General features: G+C 38.7%; 1 protein-coding gene across 1 annotated transcript in view; it reads left to right on the top strand.

Annotated features, from left to right (window-relative positions):
* The first annotated feature begins 3,487 nt into the window (after positions 1-3,487).
* Positions 3,488-27,361, top strand: part of LOC122802205 (olfactory receptor 56A4-like) — a 44,780-nt gene continuing 20,906 nt past the window's right edge. Inside the window, exon 1 of the mRNA XM_044071868.1 lies at positions 3,488-4,399. Within this exon, the coding sequence (XP_043927803.1) occupies positions 3,488-4,399 (912 nt within the window). The remainder of the gene's footprint in view (positions 4,400-27,361) is intronic.

Raw genomic sequence — 27,361 nt, 5'->3', positions numbered from 1 at the left:
TAATTGACATCATAGATGAAGTAATTATACTGTGTAAGTTATGTACTGCTGCAGACAGTCCTGGAGAACTATTGCACTTTAAAATTTGTTTAATTTATGCTATATACTTGGACTTGTCGACTATGGTAGAGTCCTGATCTTACTGGACCATCTTCTAACTCAGTTCATGGTCACAAGAATCAATCCATATATAAAATAGCATGCATCCCTTTGTAACAGTACAGATTTAAAACAATTATAATAATGAAATATCTGGAACAACAGAGAAGCCATACTATGATAATACAGAATTGTATTTTTAAAAGAGGCACATACCACTGGCAAGTAATGACTTTGCCATATGGGAAAATATATAGCAGAAACTGTAGAAGACAAGGGGCATCTATGTACAATATAGTACAAAAACGATACAAGATAAACACTCGATCTGGTTTGATTACAATAGTAATAGTAATAGACTAGTGAATATGTATCAGAAATATAAAAAATGTAAGATTACAAATAAAAGAAATCATGAGAGAGACAATGAACAGGGAGTGAAATGTATGCAATTCTCGACAAGGATATAGAGGTTGTCCTTCCAGTTGTAGCATAGGATCTTATGATTCTTAAACAATAGGATTTCCAGTGCTCATTGGTGCTGCAAAGCATGTAGCAAAGTGCCAATCAGAGGAAACCTTTTGCTGTTTAAAGCTGATAAAGCTCTGATGTCACATAAGTCAGCTAATCAAAATCAAGCCTATTTTCTGAAGAAGTAGTTATATCACAATCTGTCTCTCCAATCAGTCAAGGGAAACTAGGTAAAAGAAACTGTATGTGGTAATCTATACTATCAGAAGAAGGTGGTACATTGTAGAAGCACCTGTACAAAGCCACTGATGGCCTTGAAATGTGCTGAATCATTGAGATCCTAGATGCAAACATTGATAGGTTCATAGGTTCATAGTAGGTCACTAGGCTAGCGGCCCTAGAGCCTTTACAAGCCTAGCCATGTTAATCCCAAGTATTTCTATTTGTTCTTTGTAGGTAGTTTGCAGAATGAATTCATGAACAGAGCTGGTCTGTGAACAGCACTAGTTACCCCTGTCCATGATGGAACATTCATAGATTTATACATCTAAACTACTGGCATTTTAGAAGCCTGATTGACAAATCTTCATGACAACAATTTCTAGAATCCATATATTTATCAGTTATTTTTGAAGTAAGTTAAATTATTTGTCCTTAACATAAGTAAATTTTACATAATCTTGGCTGCCCTTGTAAAATACAGCTATCATTTTCTTTTGTTATTAGTATTATGTTTAGAATTAATTTTCCAAGTGATGCTTACTTTCAATTAGATCAACTTCGGACACTGCCTTATAGACAAGGCAGATGCTTTCTTTAAGTAACCTATCCTAAAGCTTTTTTTATTAGCTCTTTACCAGCCATATCATTTTTCTACTAAGGGAACCTTGTAAATGTTCAAATTGTTTCAGGTAGGATGTTTAAAGTCTACAGAATGCAGCACTATGTAAAAATGGGATGAATCACTGATATATACGGTGGTACAATGATCTCCAGTGAGTAACTAGGCATGTCCTTTAGAATTAGATGATGGTGACAGATAAATTCTGGCCAAAGATAAAATGTTACCTACTGAAGTCCATAAATCTTTAATGATAATTTTTATTATTTGAAATAATCATAATTTATGTCTATTTGTCATGTTATATTAATTGACATCATAGATGAAGTAATTATACTGTATAAGTTATGTACTGCTGCAGACAGTCCTGGAGAACTATTGCACTTTAAAATTTGTTTAATTTATGCTATATACTTGGACTTGTCGACTGTGGTAGTGTCCTGATCTTACTGGACCATCTTCTGACTCAGTTCATGGTCACAAGAATCAACCAGTATATAAAATAGCATGCATCCCTTTGTAACAGTACAGTTTTAAAACAATTATAATAATGAAATATCTGGAACAACAGAAAAGCCATACTATGATAATACAGAATTGTATTTTTAAAAGAGGCACATACCACTGGCAAGTAATGACTTTGCCATATGGGGAAATATATAGCAAAAACTGTAGAAGGCAAGGGGCATCTATGTACAATATGCACAAACGGGGAGAGTGAGAGAGTAGAAGAAGTAGGGGTAAGAGGTGTGAAAGGAGGGAGGCAAGGCAAATAAAAGAGAGTAGATTAAGTATATGAGGAGGAAGGGGACCGAAGAAGCTGTGAGTAGAGGCTGGAAAATATTTTATTAAAGTAATTTTATTACCAAAATAGCATTTTGCACTCAGTGGTATATTTGTGTATCTCAGACTCATTTTTTACTTTGACATCTATGTTCAAAGATATACATTCTCATTACACAGCCCTGGTAACTGAATCCCAGTACTGCAAAACCTACACATCTGCAACTACCAATCCCAATCCCTAACACCCTGTGCCCAGGGCAGCCACTTGCTTTGCCTTCTTGTAACTATGCTTCAGGACAGACACATCTTCTCGGACGTATTGCACCCCATTGTTTAAACAGTGTTTTAGCTACTGAGCTATGTATGGATTGACATTTATTATATTTAATATGTTAATGGATGTGTTACAAGCAATACTGTTGAGCTGCTTAGCAAAGTCAAGATATACAGCATGTACTTTTAGTCTATCATGACGTATTTTTGGTTAGCTCTTTAAAGAATGTCATGAGATTCAGAACGGAAGATGTCTCCTTAACAACCATGTACTAGTCCTTATCTAAAAAAAAATAATTCCCTGTGGCATTTTGGATGAAGTCATGGCTTTCTCTGTGGTTATACACTGAATAATTGTAAGGCTGACAGTTCTAGAGCTACTTACGTCTAACCTAATCCCCCATTGTGAAATGGCTGCACTACAATTTATCATCTTAGATCAGACCTATGACAACATACAAGCATTTGCTTAATGTGATTCACAGGAGTTACATTTCCCTAAATAACCAAATATGTTGTTTGTTGTTTGGTCCCATGGATCTTAAGCGTTTAATTTCATTTATGGAAACAATTACAGTATCTGTAGTTTTAAAGGAGATGCCTCTCCTTGTGTCTATGGTATTGCACCATTTCTTCCTGCATTGAAAAAGATGAAAAATATTATTTATTTATTTATAGAAGTGTATTCTCCACATCAAATGGATGGATGAGCACATTAGCATTGACTGACAACATGCTGCAGACATAGCCTTCCTCTTAAAAAGATTGCACTGAAGGATGAAACATGCAGTGCTTATTTCCTTGAGTACAAGCCCATATATGTGTCACATTTGTGAATTTTATATTGTTCATGAGTAACTCTGGAAAAGAGTAGAAAGTAGACATTTGTAATCTATTTAATTTATGTATTTGGAATATAAAACTGTACTTTGGAATATGTAATGACAACATGTTTATTTTTACCTTCAGAACATCGCAAGTATTTCCTGAATATACCGCTTATTATATTATCCAGCTATGCCAACTGCCTGCAATGCCAGCAGTCAGCATGTGCAATTTATCCTGAATGGATTTCCTGGACTATATACATGGCAGCACTGGCTTTTTTTCCCATTCTTATTTATGCTTGTCTTAGCATTTCTAGGTAACATATCAGTCATACTTATTATTACAAGAGAACGATGTCTTCATGAACCCATGTACATCTTTTTTTCTATTTTAGCAGCGATAGACCTAGTCTCAGCCATTACTCTTCTGCCAGAACTGTTAGCCATATTATGGCATGGATCAAATTCAATACCATTTGATGTTTGTTTTGCGCAAATGTACTTTGCTTACTTTCCAACTGCTATGGAATCATCTCTGCTGGTATTAATGGCATATGATCGTTATGTTGCAGTATGCAGACCTTTAGAATATTACTCAGTGGTAACAAACCAATTCATAATAAAAGGAAGCATATTCATTATAATACGCAGTTTCTTTGTTGTAATGCCTTTAGCTGTAATTGCTAGGATGCTGACATACAACAGCATAAGCATTGTTAGCAATGGCTTTTGTGAATATTTTTCTGTCATTAACACTGCTTGTGCCCAAACAGTTATGAGTGATAATTATATAATTATATGTCTTTTTCTGGTGGTACCATCTGACTTGATTTTAACAGTACTTTCTTATTATAAGATTGCTACGATTAGTGTAAAACTGCGATCTAAGGATGCACAGCGCAAAATATTTAGTACATGTAGCTCTCATCTGTTTGTAATATTGTTCTTTTATTTACTTGGGACAATGCATATATTAACATTCTTGTTTGAGAGTGTATTTCCAGTTTATACACATTCTTTAGTCTCTGTACTCTACATTACTACACCACCAGTACTAAATCCTCTGATATATGGAATGAAATCTAAAGAGATCCGTTTAGTGGTGATGAAATATTTTAGGAATAAAACAAATGATTTTTAGCAATTCAGGTGTTTTTATATGACGTGGTATCATAATTAAAAACTGCCCATAACTTCTAAATAAATTGTAGTGATAATTTTGGCGGTGTCAAGTTATGAAAATGTCATTACTTTATCCAAGTTCCTAAATAATTTGCCTCTCCTGATCTCTTTTATAATACTGGCTGTAGATGGCTCATTTAACATCTAGTCTGCTGCTGCAAAAAAAAAAATTGCTACAAACACTGAGGCAAATATTTCATGCCTGACAGTAAAGTATCTGCCAGTCATCCCCCACTAACAGCTTGTGCCCTGTTTGGCTGCCCCTTTGCTCCACTGAAGCTATGCTTCTGAATAACACACTAAAAGAAGCACTGGCAAAAAGATATAAAAAAAATAACTGTAGTGAACACTAGTAGGAAAGATACTGGAAAGAAAACATAGAGAGTACAGACTTTTGCCATGTGCAAACAGCAACAGTAATTTGCCAGGATAACATTTAAAGTAGTCTGGTAGCAATACATTACTAAGAATGTGTGATATGTTTGTTTGCCATATATTTAAATAAATAGTAATGTACCATGGCAGAAGTGTAGAGCAAAAACAATACTTTCTTATAAATGTAAGGTATTAGTTACCAGATGAAGCCTGCATACTGTGTCTTAGGCTGTATACTTGAAAGAAGCTGAGTAAATTTTTTAAATAATTAAATTCATAGAAATGCACTTTTGAGATGTCTGCCTGCACGCAGGAGTAGTTGTAATTATTTTAGTTCTGTCATGTACTATTTAGGATTACAGAGCTATAAACTCTGCCATCTAGTAGTACTATTATTTGTTGTAAAAAGCATATGCAAATGACAAATTTCAGATTCCAAAGCCTTGGGATACTGGCATTGGAAAATAACAGTACAAAATGCTTTAGGGATTTGTTTTAGTGTTATTTCAATATAAAGCTTATTCAGGTGGGTTTATGAATGTCTTAAAAGAAGAGGCATGTGATCGCTAATCAAACTGGCAAACGTGCATCGATTCCAAATGCTGTGCAAGGGTGATATTTTTCTTTGCATTTTATGCTAATAGGTACATAACAGAGAGCATTTTAAAATGACAGAGGAAAGCCACATTTGCCACTGCGGTAAATTTCGAACTGGAGAAAACACATTTTAGAAGATTTGTAGAAACAACTTCATATGATAAACAAGAAGAGCTGAAAACTAAATTTCATGCAGATGATATTTACATATTTTGATGGAATGCTTAATACAGAGGATAAAGAATGCCTCACTGATCATGAACAGTTTATGTGTATGAGGTGTGGATGTCACAAAAATTCATACTTTGAGAAAAGTTTGAGAGGTAAATCTTGACATCCATGCTAACGCCACAGATTAGGCTGGGTATGACCAGAGATACCAGATCATAATTCTTTGGAGTGCATTAAATTTAATCACTCTCCCATGTACTACAACACTTAGAGAAAAATATAGAATCATTAAGTGTTTTACAGCTTTGAAAGCTGTGACACACTTACCGCTGTCACACAGAGAACTGACACCGCCAAATTGCAGTGGTAAGCAAAAAGCATCTTTGTAAGATTTTAATACCTCACAGTTTAACTACAAATATAAATGCTGACTAAAATGACAGAGTATGTTTTAAAGCTTTTTTGGGTCCCACCACTATTTTGGGGTGGCCACTAAGCACTGTTAATGCACTAGCAAACATCTGACTAGCCTCATCTGTAATGTTATGGAAAGGATAATTATGAAATTAGTAAACAACGATATCAGCAAACTACAAACCTTTGACCCAAAGCAATTCCTTTTTTAAGAGTGGAACCTGTTTATTCAACCTGACTGACGTCTATGAGAAGGTTACTGAAGCAATGGACCTGTTGAGTGCCCAGAGTTATCCAGACTGCCCAGATTTTTGCCTCATATTTTCAGTCTGTTCTGCATAAAATCTGTGGTCATCTGGTAAATCAGTGGGAACTGAAGTCAATAAATAATGATATACATTTGAGTTTTAGACTTCATATCTTTCAGAAAATGCATGCTAACACAAATCCTGTTATTATAGCAACTTTCTAAGTTTATTGGATCAGTATTTGAAATCTGTCCCTATTTGGAGTCTTTTGTCCCCATTATTTTAGACTTCGTCTGGGGTGGTCACGGTGGTGCAGCAGTTAGCATTGCCACTTCACAACAAGAAGTTCTCTGGTTCAATCCTTGGCTGGGGTGCCTTCTGTGTGGAGTCTGCACGTCCTTCCTGTGGTCGTTTGGGTTTCCTCCAGGTGCTCTGGTTTTCTCCCACATCACAAAGACATGCTGTAGGTGGATTAGATACTGTAAGTTGTCCCTAGGCGTGAGTGCATGTGTGTGTGTGCCTTCTGTGAAATGTTAGGTGCCAGGCTGGCAAATTGACACTGTAAAACTCCACTGCCAATCATGGGTGAACTGCTGTGGTGACCGCTAACTGGGAAATGCAGAAAGAAGAAGAAGACTTTAGGCTTTGTCCAAATTTCTTGCAATAAGAGGTTGAGAGGTATGGATGGGGGGAAAAACAGTACAGCACATACCATTTACTTAAACTCTCCCTAAGGCATGCAACACCATTCCTCAATCAGGTACTTGTAAACTCTTCCAACTAAATGTCAGTCCCTATCTCACTCAATGGATAGCAGATTGGCTCACAATAGAACCTAGAAACTAAGTTCCATCATTAACTCTCCAGAGCATACCAAGTGGTTCCAGAAGGGAATTACCCTTACAAATAGCTGTTGCGAAAAACATAGATTAAAAATAAAAGCCAAAAAAAATATTATAGTATCCTTTGGCAAGGAAGATAGCCCCTGCTACTACCACATTGACAACACACCCCTGAAAATTGTTCTGATGGTTAGGGACCTGGAAAACTATGTATACAATGAACTGTCCTTTGATCACCCTGTATCCAATATTGTTAAAATCCTATTTCATTGCACAGCTTATTAGTAAGAGTATGGCATTCAGGTCCAGGAATGTGATCATTCCACTGTGTTTGGCACTTTTTAGATCAATCATTGAGTATAATGCTATTTACGGCATGTACCTTTCCAAACACTTGAATGCCTACAACATTTTCTCATCAAGAAAATCAAAAGTATAAATCATAAGAATTATATTGATTATCTCAAAACCTTGTTCCCTTTCTCAGTATCATACAGGATGCTGACAGGTGATTTTTGCCTCACATACAGAGCCTCAGCATATACTATCCTCTCAAACCTATTGCAAGTCCAATGGTAGCATAAACACCCACGCAAGAGGTCTTAATCTCTTCTGAAACAGAAACAGAACATGTTGGAGGGATAGAAATGTATAAAATAAAACTACACTTCTTCACAAACAACTTCCTGTCTACATAAGACAAAATACTCCTCAATGGATGAAAAACAGCAAATTCATTCCTGGAGAAGCATCCTTGTCCCTTACAGAAAGGGATAACATGTACATGTTCTGCTTTGCTCTAGGTTGTAAATATTTAATTACAAAGGCTGAGAAAAATTTCATGAGAATGCATGACTATATTTCTAAGGATCCTTCAGCATCAGTAGCCTAGTAAGACACTATGAAACATAATCTTAACAACAGTGAATGTTTCTCAATATAAGCTTCTTTTAAAGTATATATACTATACAGTGCAACCATCAAAACTGCCTTTGTATTATTTTTTTATAAAAAGATTCACTTTAGTGTATACAGACTATGGTGCTACTTCCGAAACTATCTTTGTATTACAGTTATAAAACATTCAGTTTAATGTATATGTATTGCAATGTGTAATTTCTTCATTGTTAAACTCTTGATATGTTTCCATTAATCCCTTATAAATGCATTGTCTTTAATAGATGTTTACACATTGTCATAACGCTGTATATGCAGCCCTGGCTTAATTTGATTTAATTCCTGGTCTGTCTTTCCTGGTAAATAAATGTTAATAAATAAATAACTCTTAAGCGTGTTATAGATATCAAAAAAGTGCTTAAAAGACTATTTTCCCTGATTTTGGGAAATAACTTCAGTATTCCATGCTCTATGAGAGAGATGAAAATCTTCAGAACACTCCTGTGTCTAAACAGTGGACTACAGAGTAAAAAACATTACTTTCAGTGCTGATTTTTGTAATTCTCTTAAAAAATATATATATATATATATATATATATATATATATATATAGATTCACTTTATGAGCTCTAACTTCTGAAATTTTGAATTACAGAATCTTGAACCTATAAACTAGAAAATCCAAATACCTGAAACTACACAATCATGAAGCCCTAAATCCCGAAACTGCAAAACCGCGAAATTCAAACTCCCAACACTTTCAAACACCATCACAACACACAAGCACACAACACCTACCCTTATGATATGCTGGGGGACAAGCCCCACTGCACCCTCCATGTGGGGGGCTGTGCCCCCCCACCCCCCCTACTTAAATATTCTAACTCCAAGGTCATACTACATACACACAGACAAAAAACACCACCACACAAACAACATTCCTCTCACACACACACATCACAGTAACAACACACACTAACAAACACTACAGCCCCTACCCAAAAACATTAAACATAAACGCTTACCTGAATCCATGAACACAGCCAACACCAGAACCACTAATTTAAAATCTCCCACATTCGAGATTTTGAATTCCGCGCTTCTGGGGTTGTGATCTTCGGATCCTTCCACTTTATGAAATCAAGATACTGAATTTCGAGATTTCAGTATTTCAAGCTTATAAAGTGTTCCTATATATATATATATATATATATATATATATATATATATATATATGGGAACACTTTATAAGGGGATTTATAAGCCTAGCCAGAGTGTGTCAGCTTTCGCCACCCCATTGATTAATTAACTGATCCTCTGTCAAGCAGAGCCAAAGAAGTGATCCCAGGGGTGTATTTTCTGTTTTCCATCCACTCGTCAAGGTCTCTCCTGAAGAGTGTCAGTGAGGGGTTTTGCCTAATGTAGTTTGGAATTGTTACAAAGCATGGGGAGTCTCTGTGACAGAAATGTATCCCTCCAGCATGTTCTATTTATTGTTGTGGCGAGGTTTAGCTCACTAGAGCTCGTGGCTCGCAGTGACTTGGATTTCTTTAGGTGGAGCAAGTCCATCAATTCTGAGCTGGACATGGCTTTGTAAGTCAGGCAGAGATCACCTCTGAGTAAGCAATATTCCACTGAGTACAGCTGGAGTTTTTTCAGTTGGGCTACATAGGACATATGTTTGAGGCCAGTAATCCTCTTGGTGAGGTACTTTTGTGGTCTTTCCAGCTGTTGGAAGTGTCTTGTGAGGTATAGCCCAAATGGGGAATTGTACTCTATGATGGGTCTGATGAGTGATGAATAGAGGGGCACTATAACCTCTTTATTTCTAGATGTGAACCCTTTAGTAATTAGATGGGCCACATAGAAGGATTTCCTAACTACTTTGGCAATATGATTGTCAAAGGAGAGATCACTATCTACCTGGGTCCCCAGATCTCTTATTACCTGTTCTGTATTAAGGGGGCTGCCACCTATGTGGTAATTTGTGGGTGGTTTGTTTTTCCCAAATGAGATGACTATGCATTTTTTGGCATTTAGCTTGAGGCCATGACTTTGACACCAAGGATCCATCTCGGTAAGGCCCTTTTGGAGGATGTCCATGTCAGCCAGAGCATCAGTTATGGCTCCCAGTTTGCAGTCATCAGCAAACTTGGTTAACCATAGTCCTCCTGTGTTTGCCTGTATGTCTGAGAAGTATATGCCGAACAGTAGGGGTCCCAGGACCAAGCCTTGCGGGACACCACTTGTGACTGGTTTAGAGTTGGACCTGGAGCCTGCTATTCTTGCCGTGTGAGTTCTGTCTGTAAGCCAGTTGGCAATCCATTTCATGATGTAGGGGTTTATGTTCAGGCTGGTGAGTGTTTCATTAATACCTGAGTGGGGAATGATGTCGAAACCCTTGGCGAGGTCAAAGTAGGCTGTGTGAACCACCTTTCCCTCGTCTATGGCCTTGGTGACTGTCTCAAAGAAGTCAACCAGGTTTAGTAGGCATGATCTGCCCTAAACAAAGCCAAACTGGGTTGGGTCAAGTGTTTGGAGGTTCCCAATGTCTTTGTTAATGAGTTCCATGATGATGCACTCCATAGCCTTGCAGACCAAGCTAGTCAGGCTTATGGGGCCATAGTTACCAGGGTCAATTGTGGCCCCTCCTTTGTGGAGTGGAATAACTGTTTCTGTGCACCATTCTATGGGCATATAGCCTGTGGAGAGGCTGAGGTTGAACTGTGTGTTTAGGTGGTGGGCTAGTTCGTTCTGTAGTTCGTGCAAGATGCAGCCTGGGACACCATCTGGCCCCATTGACGCTGTATTTTTGGCTTTTGAAAGGGCTGTTTTCACCTGTGCATATGTGATTTCTGGGACACTGCACTTTTCCAGTATTGTTGTGGGCCCTTTTGGGGGTTAGAGGGGGGTGAAGTTTGCACTGAATCTATCTGCCAGGATGTTGGCAATGTCAGTAGGTTCAGTATATTTTGTGCTATTTTGCACTAGTTCAGTGCATATCTGCGAGTTGCCACTTAGATTCTCAACATAGCTAAAGAAGTCTTTGTGGTTATCTTTTGAATCCTTGGCTATTTTTCTTTCGAAGTTAGCCTTGGATGATTTTATGAGGGACCTTAGTTTCTTACTGATAGGGATCAGGGATGTCTTTCCTTTTTGGGATTTGCTTTTTTTCTGAACTAGTTTCCTCCTTCTATTGTATAGCCTGTTTATGGCAGGGATCCACCAGACTGGTTTCTTTTTCTTAGAGGAGTGGGTCTTGGTTTTGCTAGAGATGGCACGATCCATGCATCCTTGTAGGTCTCATAGAGTGCATTTGAAAAGGTTTCTGCATCTTGGGCAGCGTTATCCTTTAGAGTGGGGCTGTGAAACTTACCGCCTCTGTCTTAAGTAAGGTGAAGTTTGTTTTAGGAAAGATTTTACTGATGTTTCCTTAGTTGGAGGTGGTGGTGGGGTGTGGACATCCAGAGTGATTAGTTTATGCTCTGATCTAACCAGTGATGGGTTGACCTCCGGTGTGAAACACCTGTAGCCCATGTTGGTGATAACCCCGTCAAATATGTTTTCACCTCTGGTAGCGGAGTTTACCAGCTGATCCAGGGCATTTGAGTTGATGAATTCCAGGAAGCGCTGGGCCTGGGAGTTTGTACTTGAGTAGTTTTCTCAATTAATGGTAGGGTAATTGAAATCACCCAATATCAGGGTGTTCGGTAGGACCTTCATGTTTTCCAGTGTCTCCAGAAAGGTGGAGTGGTGGTCCTAGGTCATGGAGGGTGATCTGTAGCAGGCCACAATTTGCACTGCAGATTTGCCCGATGTTAGTTGCACATGGATGATCTCAGAGGTATCATGCTGCGCCACTAACCTGGAGGTGTAGGTATCCTTGATAAATATGGATACACCCCCTCCTTTTATGTTTCGGTCCATGTTCTGTGGCCAAAACGTGTGGTATGAGTTGTAGCCTGGTAGTGCTGGGGTGCTCTCTGGAGCCTTGAACCAGGTTTTAGTTACTGCACAGATGTCAACGTTCTCCATACTGAGGAATGCTTCGAGTGTGTGCATTTTGAGATTTAAACTCCTGGCACTGAGTAGCATAACCCTCATTTTTTTGTTAATTGTGTTGTTTATGGAGGTGGGTTTGACTTTTGAGCCTTGCCTAAAAAAGGCACTATGGGGGCAGCAAGAGCCTTGGCCAGTATTCGAAAGTCTAGGGTTGACAAGTGCAAGATGTCTCTTGTGAAGCAACGCAGCTTGTTTAGCATGTTGTCCAAGGCAGACAGACACTGGACCCTCTTTGAATGACACCAGAAGCTTAGCCAATTGTTGAAATCGATCACTGAATACACACACACACACACACACACACACACACACACACACATATATATATATATATGTGTGTGTGTGTGTGTGTGTGTGTGTGTGTGTGTGTGCATGCATATATACATACACACATGCATAAATAAATAAAATACAAACATGGCCAGAAAATTGACCTTCTCCCTTTGTTATGATACCACAGAGATTGCTTTCGTATATATCTCTAGGTATTAGTCTATGTATCCCACATGCTAAAACCTGTGTATGCTTCCAAACGCAAACACTGCATCATTGCCAGTGAAAGATAATTTGACCTCTTTTCAAGATGTATAACATAACATTGGATTAATTAAAAGAAAACAATTGAGCAATGTGAGTGAAAATACACTGTGTTTCTGTAGGCACCCTGTCCCGTACTGTAAAAGTTAAGTCCAGAATTGTTCAGGAACAGATTAAGCAGTCATAGGCAGGCAAACATTCAGCTGTTTTCTTTTTTTTTTTTTTTTTGCCACTAAGGCGGTAGTCATAGACTGAAGGGAATTTAAGCAAGGTACCATTTTAAGTTAGCTGTCTATAGGTTACTTCAACTGCTATATGCAGGTATATATTCAAGGTATTTAGTTCTAATTAAACAAAAATCATAGAAAGTTCAGGTACCTATGAGGTATCAACAAAAAAGACATTTTCTAATTAATGAGTGGCAGAGAGGAAGAGGAAATTCACTGCATCCTGTTTTATGGAATATATTGTAGCAGCCATGATGACATGGTTGAAAAGCTATAGAGAAAAATAGACCTGTAGGGTAAAAAGAACTGCATTGTATGGGGATATAAAGCATGGATTTATACAGAGAACAGCACAGACATATTACCCTGACAGCTGCCAATATGGAATATGTTAATAACTATGCAGGTTTGACAAAAGGTCTGTGATGTCAGTCCTACAATGACTTTATTTGCACTTATTTACCAAGAAAGTCCAAATAGGCTTCAGTTCAAAAACAGTTCTCTTTAATGACATCTGAGGCATAACTGTAATGTTTCAAGGTAAAATTACCTATTAATAGGCAACAAAATATTTTACAGCATATAATGCGCACATACATACACATTTGAAGTACAGTAAAAAAGTAATTCAATTATTTGAAAAAGACAAGTCGCAATATAACACATAACACAAGCATTCAGGTCACTCCAAGGCAAGTACAAATATGACTCAGTCATTGTCCATGCTGGTGTGAATGACCTGAGACGTACCTCCCTGGACTACATGAAAAGAGACATAAAGGAGCTCTCTGAGCATGTAGCCCAGGCCGGTATGACCCTGACCTTGAGTAGCATCTTACCCTCACCAAGAATGATGCCACAATATGAAGACAAGATGATCAATTTCAACAATTGGCTTAAGTACTGGTGTCATTCAAAGGGGATCCAATGCCTGTCAGCTTGGGATGATATGCTCGACAAGCCACGATGCTTCGCTAGGGACGGCTTGCACCTGTCACCCCTGGGCTTTCGGATATTGGCAAAGGCTCTTGCTACCCCCATAGTGCCTTTTTAGGCAAGGCTCAAAAGACAAACCCACCTCCATAGGTATCACAAGGGATAAGAAACTAAGAGTAATGCTACTCAACGCCAGAAGTCTAAACCTCAAGATGCATGCACTCGAAACTCTCCTTAGCATGGAGAACATCAATATCTGTGCAGTAACAGAAACCTGGTTCAGGGCTCCCGAGAGCACCCCAGCACTACCAGGTTATACCTCATACCATGCTTTTCGGCCCCAAAACTTGGACCGAACCACAAAAGGAGGGGAGTATCGATATTCATCAAAGATACCCACACCTCCAGGTTGGTGGCAAAGCACGAAGCATCAGAGACTATCCATGTGCAACTAACAGTGGGTAAAACTGCCTTCCAGTTCATAGCCTGCTACAGACCACCCTCCCAAAACCAGGAACCCCACTCGGCCTTCCTGAGAACACTGGAAAATATGAAGGTCTCTCCAAACACCATTATATTGGGTGACTTCAACTACCCAAACATAGACTGGGAGCATTACTCTAGCTCCAACACCCTAGCCCAAAGGTTCCTAGAATTTATAAACTCAAATGCTATGGAACAACTTGTTACCACTCCCACAAGAGGGGAAAACATACTGGACCTGATCATCACCAACATGGGGACTCTATGCTCCAGACCAGAAGTGTATCCCTCACTGGTAAGATCAGACCATAAACTAATCTCACTGGATATTCACATCCCGACCCCACCCCCTGCCCAGAAAACTACAGTGAAAAACTTCTCTAAAGCAAATTTTACACTCCTCAAAACTGAGGTGGAATCCTTTAAAGCCCCCGGGCCTGTGGAAAATACAGCCCAGACCGCAGAATCCTTTATAAATGCATTCTATGAACACCTTCAGGAATGCATGGATCATGCGATCCCAAATAAAACCAAGACCCAATCCTCCAAAGGCAGACGTCCTGTCTGGTGGACCCCAGCCATAAACAAACTATACAATAAAAGGAGGAAGCTACTAAATGATAAAGCAAAATCCCAAAAAGGGAAGGCATCACTGATCAGTATTAGCAAAAAACTACGGGCACACATAAAATTGTCTAAGGCCAGCTTTGAGAGAAAAATTGCACAGGACACTAAGGATAATCACAAGGCTTTCTTTAGTTATGTTAGGAACCTGGGTGGTAATTCCCAGATATGCTCAGAATTAGTCCAAAATGACAAAAATACACGAACCCACAGACATTGCCAACATCCTAGCTGACAGGTTCAGCGCAAACCCCCTCCCCACCAAAGGGCAAATATCTATCCCAGCAGAGTGCTGCCCCTGACATCTCAGATGCTCAGGTAAGAGCCGCCTCTCCAAAGCAAAAACACAGCATCAATGGGACCAGATGGTGTCCCGGCTGCGTCCTACATGAACTCAAAGAAGAGCTAAACCCAAACATAAAACTACTGTTCAATCTCAGCCTTACTACAGGATATGTGCCCAAAGAGTGGCGTACAGCAACAGTGGTCCCTCTCCATAAAGGTGGTGCCTCAACGGATCCTGGAAACTATCGCCCCATAAGCCTGACTAGCTTGGTCTGCAAAGCTATGGAAAGGATCATCATGGACCTCATAAATAAAGATATTGGGGACCTACAAACACTGGATCCTACCCAGTTCGGCTTTGTTAAGGGCAGATCCTGCCTCTTAAACCTGGTTGATTTCTTTGAAACAGTCACCAAGGCCATTGACGAGGGAAGGTGGTCCACACAGCCTACCTGGACCTCGCAAAAGCCTTCGATACAATACCCCACTCGAGCATTATAGATAAGCTCACCAGCTTAAATATAAACGCCTATGTCACTAGATGGATTGCAAACTGGCTCAAGGACAGAACCCACATGGTTAGAATTGCTGGAGCCATGTCAGACTCCAAACCAGTTACAAGTGGTGTCCCACAAGGCTCAGTCCTGGGACCTCTCTTGTTCGGTATATATTTCTCGGATGTACAGGCCAACACGGAAGGACTGTGGCTGACCAAGTTCGCAGATGACTGCAAACTGGGTGCCATAATCGACTCTCCAGCCGACACAAGCATCCTCCAAATGGGCCTCATAGAAACAGACAACTGGTGCCAGAGCCATGGCCTCAAGCTAAATGCCAAAAAGTGTATAGTCATCCCCTTTGGCAAAAACAAAGTGCCCACAAATTACCACATAGGTGGAAATCCATTAAGTACAGAAGAAGTAATTAGGGACCTGGGGACCCAAGTTGATAGCAATCTCTCATTTGACAACCACGTGGCCAAAGTGGTTAGAAAAACATTTTATATAGCCCACCTAATCATGAAGGGATTCACATCTAGATCAGGGGAGGTCATCGTGCCTCTTTACTCATCCCTCATCAGGCCCATAATTGAGTACAATGCCCCTTTTGGGATGTACCTTACCAGACACCTGCAGCAACTGGAAAGACCCCAAAAGTACCTCACCAAGAGGATCAAAGGGCCCAAACAGATGCCATATGGTGCCCGGTTAAAGAAACTCCAGCTCTACTCAGTGGCATAACGCCTGTTCAGAGGAGATCTGTGCCTGACGTATAAAGCCATGTCCAACCCGGAATTAATGGACATGCTGCACCTCAGAAAATCCAAATCCCATCGAGCTACGCGCTCGAGAGACTTGAACCTCAGCACTGAAATAAATAGGACATGCTGGAGGGACAGATTCATAACCCAGAGGCTCCCTTCACTCTGGAATAAAATCCCAGTCCAGGTTAGGCAGAGTCCCTCATTGACTCTCTTCAAGAGGAATCTTGATGAGTGGATGGGAGATCGTAGGTTTACCCCGGGTATCACTTCTGTGTCACTGTTAGAGGCATAGTATACTAACCTCGAAAAAGGGCATAGCAAAATAAATTTAAAATGGGTGGTGAAAGCCAAACACATTCTGGCTAGGCTTATAAATGCCCTAGGGCAGATAGCCTAGTATGAACCTATGAACCTATGAATATAATAATACATAATGATAACATTACACATTACATCACTCCATGGAATCATAAACATCACATCAGAGATCACAGGTGAGCCAGCACAGTTTCAGCTCAGCAAGCAGCAATGTTAATCAGATATGCATGCAGCCAGGCCAGGGTGCACAACAAGGAAACTCTCATTATGGTCACTGCACGGATCCCTTGGCTAGATCATGTTAAATGACTCTGTGGCCACACGGAAGTACAAGCAGATAAGGAAGTAAACAATAAAATGCACAATCATACTAGTAATCCATGTGAGTGTGCTCGCACAGTTGTAAAATGTTGATGTAGTCAACAGCAACAAATGAATTCATAGAGAAATATGCAATGGAAAGGAAAGTACCGTAGATGGTAAGCAGTAGAGGTTGCAATATAATAACAGAATCCACCTTGATGGACAACATAAAAGTGCTAAAAATGTTGAAGGACAAAACAATTGATGGAAAAGTAGCTTGAGGAAGGTGCTATGAGAGTAAATCAGTTTTAAATAATATGAAATATGCACAGCAGAGGTGGGATACAATAAAGTAATCTTATATACCAACCTTCACTATTCTTGACAATAACAGTGTCAGTAGTGGCCTGTATAACATTGTGAGTGTCATTAAAAAGGAATATATGTTAACCTGAGTGAAATCAATTTAGCAATTTAGTCCACATGCCAGTATGTCCAGATTCCTGGCAAAGGGAGCCCACTGCAGCAGCCAGAGTACAAGGGGTCATAGAACAGGCATATTGGGAAATGTCACATGTGCAGACTGCAAAGAGAAAAGCTATAAAACAACATACAATCCCCAGGGGATTTGAAACTCCCATGCAGTGTAGTGAGACAGCAAGAATCATTGCATAAGTACACTGAGCCATATAGAAGGATATTGCATAATCCCAGTAGTTTTAATATGTTCTTCATATTGATCATGGCACAAGTAGCTTTAGCTATATGGGGCATATCCTGCCAAGGATATAAGATCTGGGCTGCTTCCAAAGCTTCATGGCACCTTCCATGTACAAAACTGTCAAGCAGCTTGAGATGAGCTGGCTAAAAGATAAGTTTGGGTCGAAAGCCCTTCATAGCTTTACTGCCACAGAGACTTTTGATGATTAACGGTCAGCTTGTGTTTTCCTTTGCTGGGCAGAGAAGATATGTTCCCTTTGGGAAAAAAAATCCATTTTCTTACATTTACTGATGTTTTGTTACCTTCCTCTTCAGAGAAGTTATTTCAAAGCTAGGAGTGTTGCGTTTTAATGAACTGTCTTGAGACTGTAATGTATTTTCAAACAGAGCACTCCTTTTATCTGTCAGTTTTAAAGTAGTGTAAACTAATTGATAACATATTTTCTGTGGATACATTGTATTTAATACTTCCATTGAGGGGCTGCCATAATGTTTGAAAATGTGTTTTACTCTGTTTTTCTGTAAAAAAGTAACGTCTGTGGACTGGTAGTTTTAACGACATTTGCTGCTTGCCTTACACAGGAAAGAGTCACCATTATTGGCTTGGCCATGGAACAGATTGTCGATCCCATGGTCAATCTTTCTTCCAGAAACAAAAAGAAAAAGTTAAGCAAACAGCCTTTGCCCCCACAGCAGGCTTCAATTTGCCTCAGTCACATGTGGGTCACTCTGCTGTGGCTGTTTTTTCTACCTCAGACCACTCATCATTTACCTCAATCCCTCTGGTGCAGCACCTACAGCCACTATGTTCTAGGTGTTAGCCACATCCTCTGCGGCTGTTGGAGTCTCCTCAGTGGGCAAAGGAGAGTGACTTTTATTGGCCTTAGGAGAGGGAATAGGGATGGTTCCCTGTTATGTCTCAATGCTGTGCTCAGTCTTGGGGAAGTAGTGGCTTCCATTAGCAATATGGATAGCCCCATTTTTTTCTGTCAAAAAGAAACATAAAACCAAACATGTATCTACTCCTCCTCAAATTTCTTTACTATAGGAGTAGTTTATTGGAAATGGCTCAGAGTAGTTTATAGAAAAAGAAAGAAGGATGCCTCTTTACTTGAAGAGATTCAAGATTCTGAATCTGAACAGGAAGATGAATGGACAGATTCAGGGTTTTGCCCTCAGGTTTCTTATTCAGACTCAGAGGAGAGCTCAGTTTCTGATTATTCCTGTGGGGTGTTCTCTTTCTCTGAGACTATTGCTAGAATGCCCCAGTGTTTTCTGTGGGAGAACAGTGAGGTTTCTCTATCCCTCAGAAAATACTAAGAATTGTTACAGAAGAATTTTCCAGAACCTACAGTCATACCTCCTGTCCAGTCTGCTTTAGAGAGTGTGTTGCTGCTTACAAGTTTCATGATAGTCAGCCAACTGTCCCTAAAAAGGCACATTGTATGTATAAAGTTCCTCAGTTTTTTACATTTTTATACACTATTCCCAAACCTGACCCAGCAGCTATAGCCTTACTTGACTCCACTGGTGCTAAGCACTTGGATAATTCCAGTCCTACTATTTCTAATAAGTATGAGAAAATTGTTGACAGATAATGGAAAATGTGCACCCTTCTGCAACTGTGATTTTCAGAATTTTAAATTGTCAGGCTCATATATTAAAGTTTTTTTCTGACATATTGTGAAAGTATGAAAAATTCTTTACAGTTTATTTTTGTGAAGAAAAACTGATTTAAATAACTTAGTTTCTTTGGTTGCAGATGTCACTACCCATTGTTTGCAATGTGTGTAGGATTCTGTTGATACTTCTTCCAGGGCTATGGCCACTGGTACTGTTTTAAGGAGGTTTGCTTGACTGCATTCTCAGAACCTCCCAGGTTATTTAAAAAATGAAATTTAAAAATTCTCCCTTAGGCAGAGGTGATCAAAAAGTGTGATTAAAGGGGTATCTCTAAGATTTTTCAGTTGTCCTTTTCCAAATTTTCAATTGATTCTTTTCTCCTCAGGAAAGAAAAAATGAATAAACGATCTCAACAGAATTCAAGAAAACAGATATTTAAGAAGTGGCAAGGGAATTCTATAAAGAAGTTTCAAACCTCCCAAAACCAAGAAAAGTCCAAAATGTCTGAATGAGCCTGGCCCTTATTTTCTTCCAGAAAGACTTAATCTCCATTTTTCTATTCAGCACCCGATTGTTTCAGACAAATGGGTTCTGAAAATTAATCAGCAGGGTAACAGTTGACAACGAGGGGAAATTCTTACTTTCCAGGGGGTCATTCTTCATCTTGCAGATCAGACTCTTTTGTTCTCACCTGTTCTTTATCACATGCTGTCCCAAGGAATGAAACAAACAATTCCTCCTTCCCAGGGGAGGGAGGTTTATTCACGGATATTCCTAGTGCCAAAGAAAGAAAATGCTTAGAGACCAGTTTTGGATCTTTGTTTCCTAAACCTGTTTGTGATAGTGCCCATATTCAAATTGTCACTTCAGAACCTGTTATCTCTGCTTTCTCTTTCAAGTTTCCTGGTAACACTAGAATTAAAAGATGCTTCTCATCACATTATGATCCATCAAGAGTTTGGGTGTTTCTTAATGTTCTGTGTGTCTAGATCATGTTATCTGGTCTCTGCCTTACCCTTTGGACTATCAACTACACCAAGAGTGTCAACAAAGTGTCTGTCTCCAATTATAACTCTTTGTAGGCTACAGGTTATCCACATTCTGTCCATATTTAGATTACTTGCTTATTTTTACAGAGTCCTTTTCAAAATGCCAGGATTCTCTCTCTTGGGGAAGAGATCTCGTGTACAAACTAAGAAACAAAGACAACATTCTAAAGTCATTTTTGACCCCTTCACACAGGATTGTGTTCTAGGGATGTCAATTAGACACTTTGTTTCAAAGAGCTTTTCTTCCACAGGAAAAAAAATAGATTGCTATCAAGATATATTGCTAAGGTTTTCCACTCAGACTTTGGTCACTGCAAGGGAATACCTCAGAATTTTGGGTTTCATAGCATTTATGATTCTCATGATAATCCTGGCATGACTCCACATGAGAAAGATACAGTGGTATATAAAATCACTTTGGTCTCAGCGTCAACACCCTTTATCTTTTCAGATCCTGATACTGGCATTTGTCAGAAGATAATTTTTTTTGTGGAGGCAACAGATATTCTTAATCCAGGTCTCCATCCCTGCTACAAAACAGTCAGTCTTGACACTTCAGACTTCCTTTCTGGATCAATGTTGGGAAGGATAAAAGTGCAGTGGGTGTGGGTAACCTAGGGGAGATGCAAACATATAAATATCAAGCAGTTGCTTGCCCTGATCAAGGCACTCAACTGTGTGAACCATCTTTGGTCCATGGATACTCTTCAAGTGGTTACAGACAATACCACAGTCATGTGGTACATCAGCAAGCAAAGGGGAACCAGGTTGTACCCCCTTTGCAGACTAGCCATGTTAACACAGGATATAGCTTCACAGAACAGTCTCACTCTGCAGGCATCCTACATTTTGTCAGCTCATAATTGTGTGACAGACAAGGTGAGCAGGGCCAGGGTAGATCCTCATAAATGGAAACTAGATCAGAGAGAATTTCAAAATTTGATCCAACTATAGGGAATTCTACAAGTAGAACGCTTTGCCTCATCTATGAACAATCAATTGGAAAAATTCTGTTCCAGGACTCCATGCAAGAAGGTGTGGAAGACAGATGCCTTTTCTTTTCTTTAGACAGGATTGTTGCTGTATGGCTTTCCACCCTTTCCGCTAGTATCCTGTGTATTACAGAAGATTCAGAAGGAATCTCCCAAGATCATTGTGTTGACTGCCTTCATTGCTCAGCCAACCATAATTCTCCTTTCTTTTGAAAATGGCCATTAGCAATTATCATGAGCTTACTCACAGAATGACTGTAGCCATCCAAGTCCAGGGGTGATTGATATGCCCAATATCAATCATTGTCAATGGTCTGCCTGGATGATAGGATTTTAATTCCTTTTAGGCACTTGTTTTCGTAGGGTTTATATTAGTACATCGAAGTATTACTACTTTGAATGTACTACTATTGAACCCTTTGCATCGAACGCTGAATATAGCAAAGCTGCAGGATATCGAATACTTTCCTAGGGAAAGTATTCGGTGGGCCGTTCCTGCAGCTTCACTATTTTCTCAACTGTGGAGCGAAGGTTACGGACCAGGTTAAGGTAAATGTGCGAACGAAGGTGAGTGTACGATAGGGACCTTAGGGTTAGTGAGCGGGTAAGGTGAGTGTGCGATAGGGAATTTAGGGTTAGGGAGCGGGTAAGGTGAGTATGTGGTAGTTACGGACCTTAGGGTTAGGGTTGGTTTAAGGTAAGTGGATAGCTAGTAGTTTATGTATGGTTTAGTGAAGGGTTTTGTGAAGTGTATGTGTGTGGGTAATGTATTTTGGTGTGCTTGTGTTGTGTGTATGTTTGTTGAAACAGCAAACTTTTTCACTGGGAAAAAAATCGCTGTTCTGAGTGTTCAATGTTGTGGTGTTTCGAGTGAAATGGTTCAATATTAGAACATTCGATGTAGTAATACTTCGATGTTCTAATATAAACCCATTTTCTGAGGACGTGCAGCAGGTATTAATGGAGGCAAGAAGGCTTGCTACTAGAAAATCATGTATAATCAATGAAAAATGTTTTCTACTTGGTGCAAACAAAATAACCAGCACCAATTAATGGCTAGATGTTCTCTGATTCTCCAGTATTTGTGTGAGTTACCATCTTATAACCTTTCTCATTTCTCTGTCAAAGTTCATTTATCATCTATTTCAACATAACTGCCCATGGATCCTTATCTTTTAAAGTGGCCTGATGTCAAAATATTCTTGAAAGAGGTTTTGTATAAAATGCCTCCAAGTAAACTGGTAGCCCCTTACTTTGATCTTAATTTTTTGTTAGAGAACCTAACACTTGCTCCATCTGAACCAGCTAATCTGGCTGACTTGAAGTTCTTAAGATGGAAAACAGTTTTACTGATTTCACTGCCTCTGCAAGAAGGGTATCTGACATGCAAACTGTTATGATGAGTCAACCCTACATCATTTTCCAAGAGGACGTAGTTTCTTTGAGAACTATTCATTCTTTTATGCCTGAAGTGGTATCTGGGTTTACATTGTCAAACTATCCATCTCCCAATTTTCTTTCCTGAACTGAAAGATGAGGGAGAAAGGCTACTCCATATCTTGTCTAGCCACTGACAACTGAGCAGCTATCTTGACAGAAATAAATCTTTCAGATCTTCAGATCAATTGTTAATTTCTTGTGAACATAAGATGAAGTGATAACCTGTCTAAGGTTGCAATGTTTTGTTATACTCATCATGACAAATCTATTCCAGGCAGGGTCAAGGCTAGATCTACCAGGCAGTGGGTTCATCTATGGCTTTTTGGAAAGGGTTGGATTCTAAAAGTATTCTAGAATCTGATACTTGGTCCTCTGTACATACTTTAACAATGCACTACAAACTTGATTCCTTCTCTAGGTCTAGATTAAAGTTTTACTAGGACTATTCTCCAGGGTTACTTAGACCTTCACCTTCCTACTCCCAAATATCATTATCTATGGTAATCTACCCATATAGTTAAGGCTACTGTAGCAGTGATCAATATGAAGAAAATAGCAACATTGTGGAGGTTAACTTAAGGTAACAATAGAGGCTTGAATTATTACTGCTGCAGCAGCCCCTTCCACCTTCCATCTTCCTTGTTTTTTGGTGTGTTTTCTTTATGTTAGGGTGTGGACATTTAGCTTTGTTTTTTCCTAGCATCATCCTTTCAGGGCTCAGCCTTCCTCTCCCTCTCTCTGTGGGAAGGAAAGCTCTGAAGTGCTTCACTCCCAAACGTTTTTTTAGTCAGCTCATCTGGAGCTGCTTGACATTTTGTCATGTGCTAGGTGCACTGAAGCTTTGGAAGCTGGCCAGTTTTTACATCTTTGCCAGGATATAACCCATATAGCTAAGGCTACTGCAGCAGTGACCATTCAAACATCTCCTGTAATGGTAAGTTCAATTTACTCAACTGTACTTTATTTCAGATTGGAATGAGCAGCAAAGATTAACTTATTTGATTGATTTTTTAGTGCATGCAAAAGACTGGAGTAGTCATCTACATTTCACTGTCTCTGCCAACAGGCATGCAGCACATGACCACAGAAAGAATATGTTGATTTGTATTGCTCATTGGTGGCATCTGTGTGTTGTGTCTAATTTTGACCATAGCACAGGTCAGAAATGAGTACTGAACAGGCAGAGATGAAAATGCAAATCAAGAAGGGGGTATAGCACAAGATTAACAAATACAAAATTAAAAGGTTGGGGTCTGGATAGTAGCCCATATCTCCCAACTCCCCAGCTCAACAAGTGTAGAAAAATGAAGAAATGTGCTATGATAGAAGTGCTAACCTCTCCCTTATCATGTACACACTCATTATAGCATTTATTGCTTTCAGGGGACATGATAGCATGAAAAGAAAAACATTCACAAATGGAATTGAACTTCTGTCTGTGTAACTAATATCCTTTAGACAAGGACATTACAAAGGCATAACATAGAAGCACAGCTAGAAAAAAAGTGCCTGGAAAATATATTTCATGTTAATGGACTAGATGATTCAAACACCTGTTTTTGGCAATGATATTCTCCATTCAAGGATATTAGCATGCCATGGAAGCATTAAAAATGGTGACTGAAAAGTACATTTCAGAGAAATGGAACAGATGATAGCAGTACAACAGAACTACATCTAAATAGTTTGTATTCTCACCTTTGTAATGATATGCCTTAGACTATGGCATTAACAAATAAAGCCACAGAAAAAAACTTAAACTGAAGAGGTCTGAATGCACACATTTCAAGGAAAAGACAGAACAGTGGAAAACAACATGCCAAATAACAGGACATTAAATCGCATCTGCCAGTGCTTTGATAATATACACATCACTTCATTGGAAGACTGAGTCATGAATGATGTTGCATGCTTACCTTATTTTATATTTGTACAGTACATTATTATCACATGATCATGAATGTTTTTCAGCCTGCTATAAGGTAGTGCTCCATAGATTCAACCTCCTTCTTACCTAACATATATTCTCTAGACTTGTGCTTCATCCAGTGAAGCAAAAAAAAAAAAAAAAAAAAAACCTATAGTGAAGGGGTCAGAAAAAATATTTCAAGGAAAATTTACAATACTGTTAAAGACTAAAAAAGACGTAGTGGCAAAAGAGTTAACAATCAGCGTATCAAACCCTACCCTTACTATATTCACAATTTACACATCAATTACAACCTACCACATTCACTTAAAACACTTAGCCTTATTCACATTGCTGTGAAACTGTTACAAGCAGGTACTATGTTTACTCTTATATCCATACAAGTACAATTTAATACTCCAGTGGATTTGAGCCCGTAACTTCCTAATCACTAAATCCTTAAAGGAAGGATACATAATGTAGCACACAAGATGAGCTAAGAATTAATGAATTTAGATGACTTTAAAGTATATTTCACAAAGTTTTAACTCAACTCTACTACACAACTCCATACTTGTCTTTTGTCACACAGTAGCTAACTTCACCACAGAATTATATACTGATATTAGAAATGTTTCATTTAGGTAACAAAAACACATGATTAGCAAGACAAGATGACTACACATGCATGGCTATGAAACAGTTCTTGTGTCATTCACATTCTCCACAATAAGGTATTTACTACGTATGCTACAGAATCATACATAGGGAAGGTATCAATAAAACACTTATCAAGGTACTGGAATGTATGACATTATACAAGAGATGCAACAGAAAACAACTGAACATACTTTAAACCATGCAGGGTAATGGCATACACTTGTATAATGAAAATGTAATATTGCTGGGGGGGGGATGGGGCAGAGCCTAGATGGCCATCTGAGACCAGTGAGTTTTTAGAGCTACATAAACTAGTATAATAATATAAGAAAATGTTATTATTTTCAAGTTTAAAACATCAAAAATCTATAGATAAACTACTAAACTAAATAAATATTAATTTTGGTGGAGATATACAAAAAGTTTCTTGCCAAGTAACTTTGAAATATATTGAGTAACTGAATATGAACAACTCAAGAAATTCTCATCCAGATACTGCTTTGAAAAAAGAACTGCAGTTGATGACATCTACCTTACAGGAACTATCTTTGAAGATGGATGGCATTAAAAATGACTTAGAAAACCTCAAATTAAATTCTCAAAAACAGACTGATACTCTTAAGGAACTACTACAGCAACAGCATACAAAAATAATAAATATAGTGACTTCTCTAAATGACATTGAAGGGAGACTCAAAGAGGAAGAATTCCATAAAGAATTTCTGCTTAAACAGAATACATGGCTGTTTAACAAAATAGATGACTTAGAAAACATGGAAAGGAGAAACAACATATGGATCTTTGGTCTGCCTGAAAACACTGAAGGAGAAGATATTATTTCATTCTTAACAACCTGGATTCCTGAATTTTTAGACTTGAAAGAGGGACTTTCATTTGGAATTGAAAGGCCGCATAGAGCACCGAGGAAACCTGCTTCTAACTCAACAAATACTCCATTTAGATCCATAGTTATAAAATTTCTTTCATTTCTGGACAAGGAACTAATATTAGAATCTGCTTGGAGAAAATTACCCTTAAAATACAATCAAAGCCTGATAAGGTTTGACAATGATTATTCTTCCAGAATACTAGAACAAATGAAAAAAGACTGGCCAGTAATGAAACTGTTGAAACAAAACAACATTAAAGCACAGCTGGCCTTTTTAGCCAAGATAAAACTACTTTTTGCCAATTAGATGAGAGCCTTCAATGACCTAGAAGAAGGTACTATATTCATCAAAAACAGCATAGTGTCTATCCCAGAAGAAATGGAATGGATGGCCCCTACTCTTAAAAGAATAAAAGAGTAGTTGCGTATTATCGCAACCAGATTTTGTGACATGGTATGCTTTCTTGTCTTTTACTAAAACAACAATAAATAAGTGTAATCAGGAAGGGTAAACTATTAAAAAGTCTGCTAGGATATTGGTGGTGGGTTTGTTAAATGATTAAGGGTTAAAATTTTAGGATTTGTGGGTAGCTTGCTTTAAAGATGTCAAGCATTGAATTCAGCGATCACAGTGGTTGCGTGTATACGTATGCTGGCCTGAAAGGAGTGTGGGAGTTAGTGTACAATGTTATGCACATACATAGTTCAAATGGATTAACTGCTTTTGCACTGTGGAAAGGATTACTTTTAGTGCTGTTCTTGTGTGGAAAGGATTGTTTTTTTTAGCTTTACCCTGTTCTGCTTGGATGTATTGGTGAAAAGAAGAAATGGGACACATAAAATTTATGTTAGGTAAACTCTTTATTTCTTATAGCTTTACAAACAGTTCTGAAGAAACTTTAGAATAGAAGCTTGTCAGGAAAAAGAAGAAAAAGTTTGCAAACGTTTGTAAGAAGTAGACAGTACTCCTTTGCTTTTATGTTGTGATGCTTCTATTCTCAGGGCAAAGGCTGATTG

The sequence above is a fragment of the Protopterus annectens genome, chromosome 5.part0, assembly GCF_019279795.1.
Source record: "Protopterus annectens isolate FY-2018-M chromosome 5.part0, PAN1.0, whole genome shotgun sequence".
Classification (NCBI taxonomy): domain Eukaryota; kingdom Metazoa; phylum Chordata; order Ceratodontiformes; family Protopteridae; genus Protopterus; species Protopterus annectens.
The sequence above is the reverse complement of the archived record's forward strand: the minus strand, read 5'-3'. Positions and strand labels throughout refer to the sequence as shown.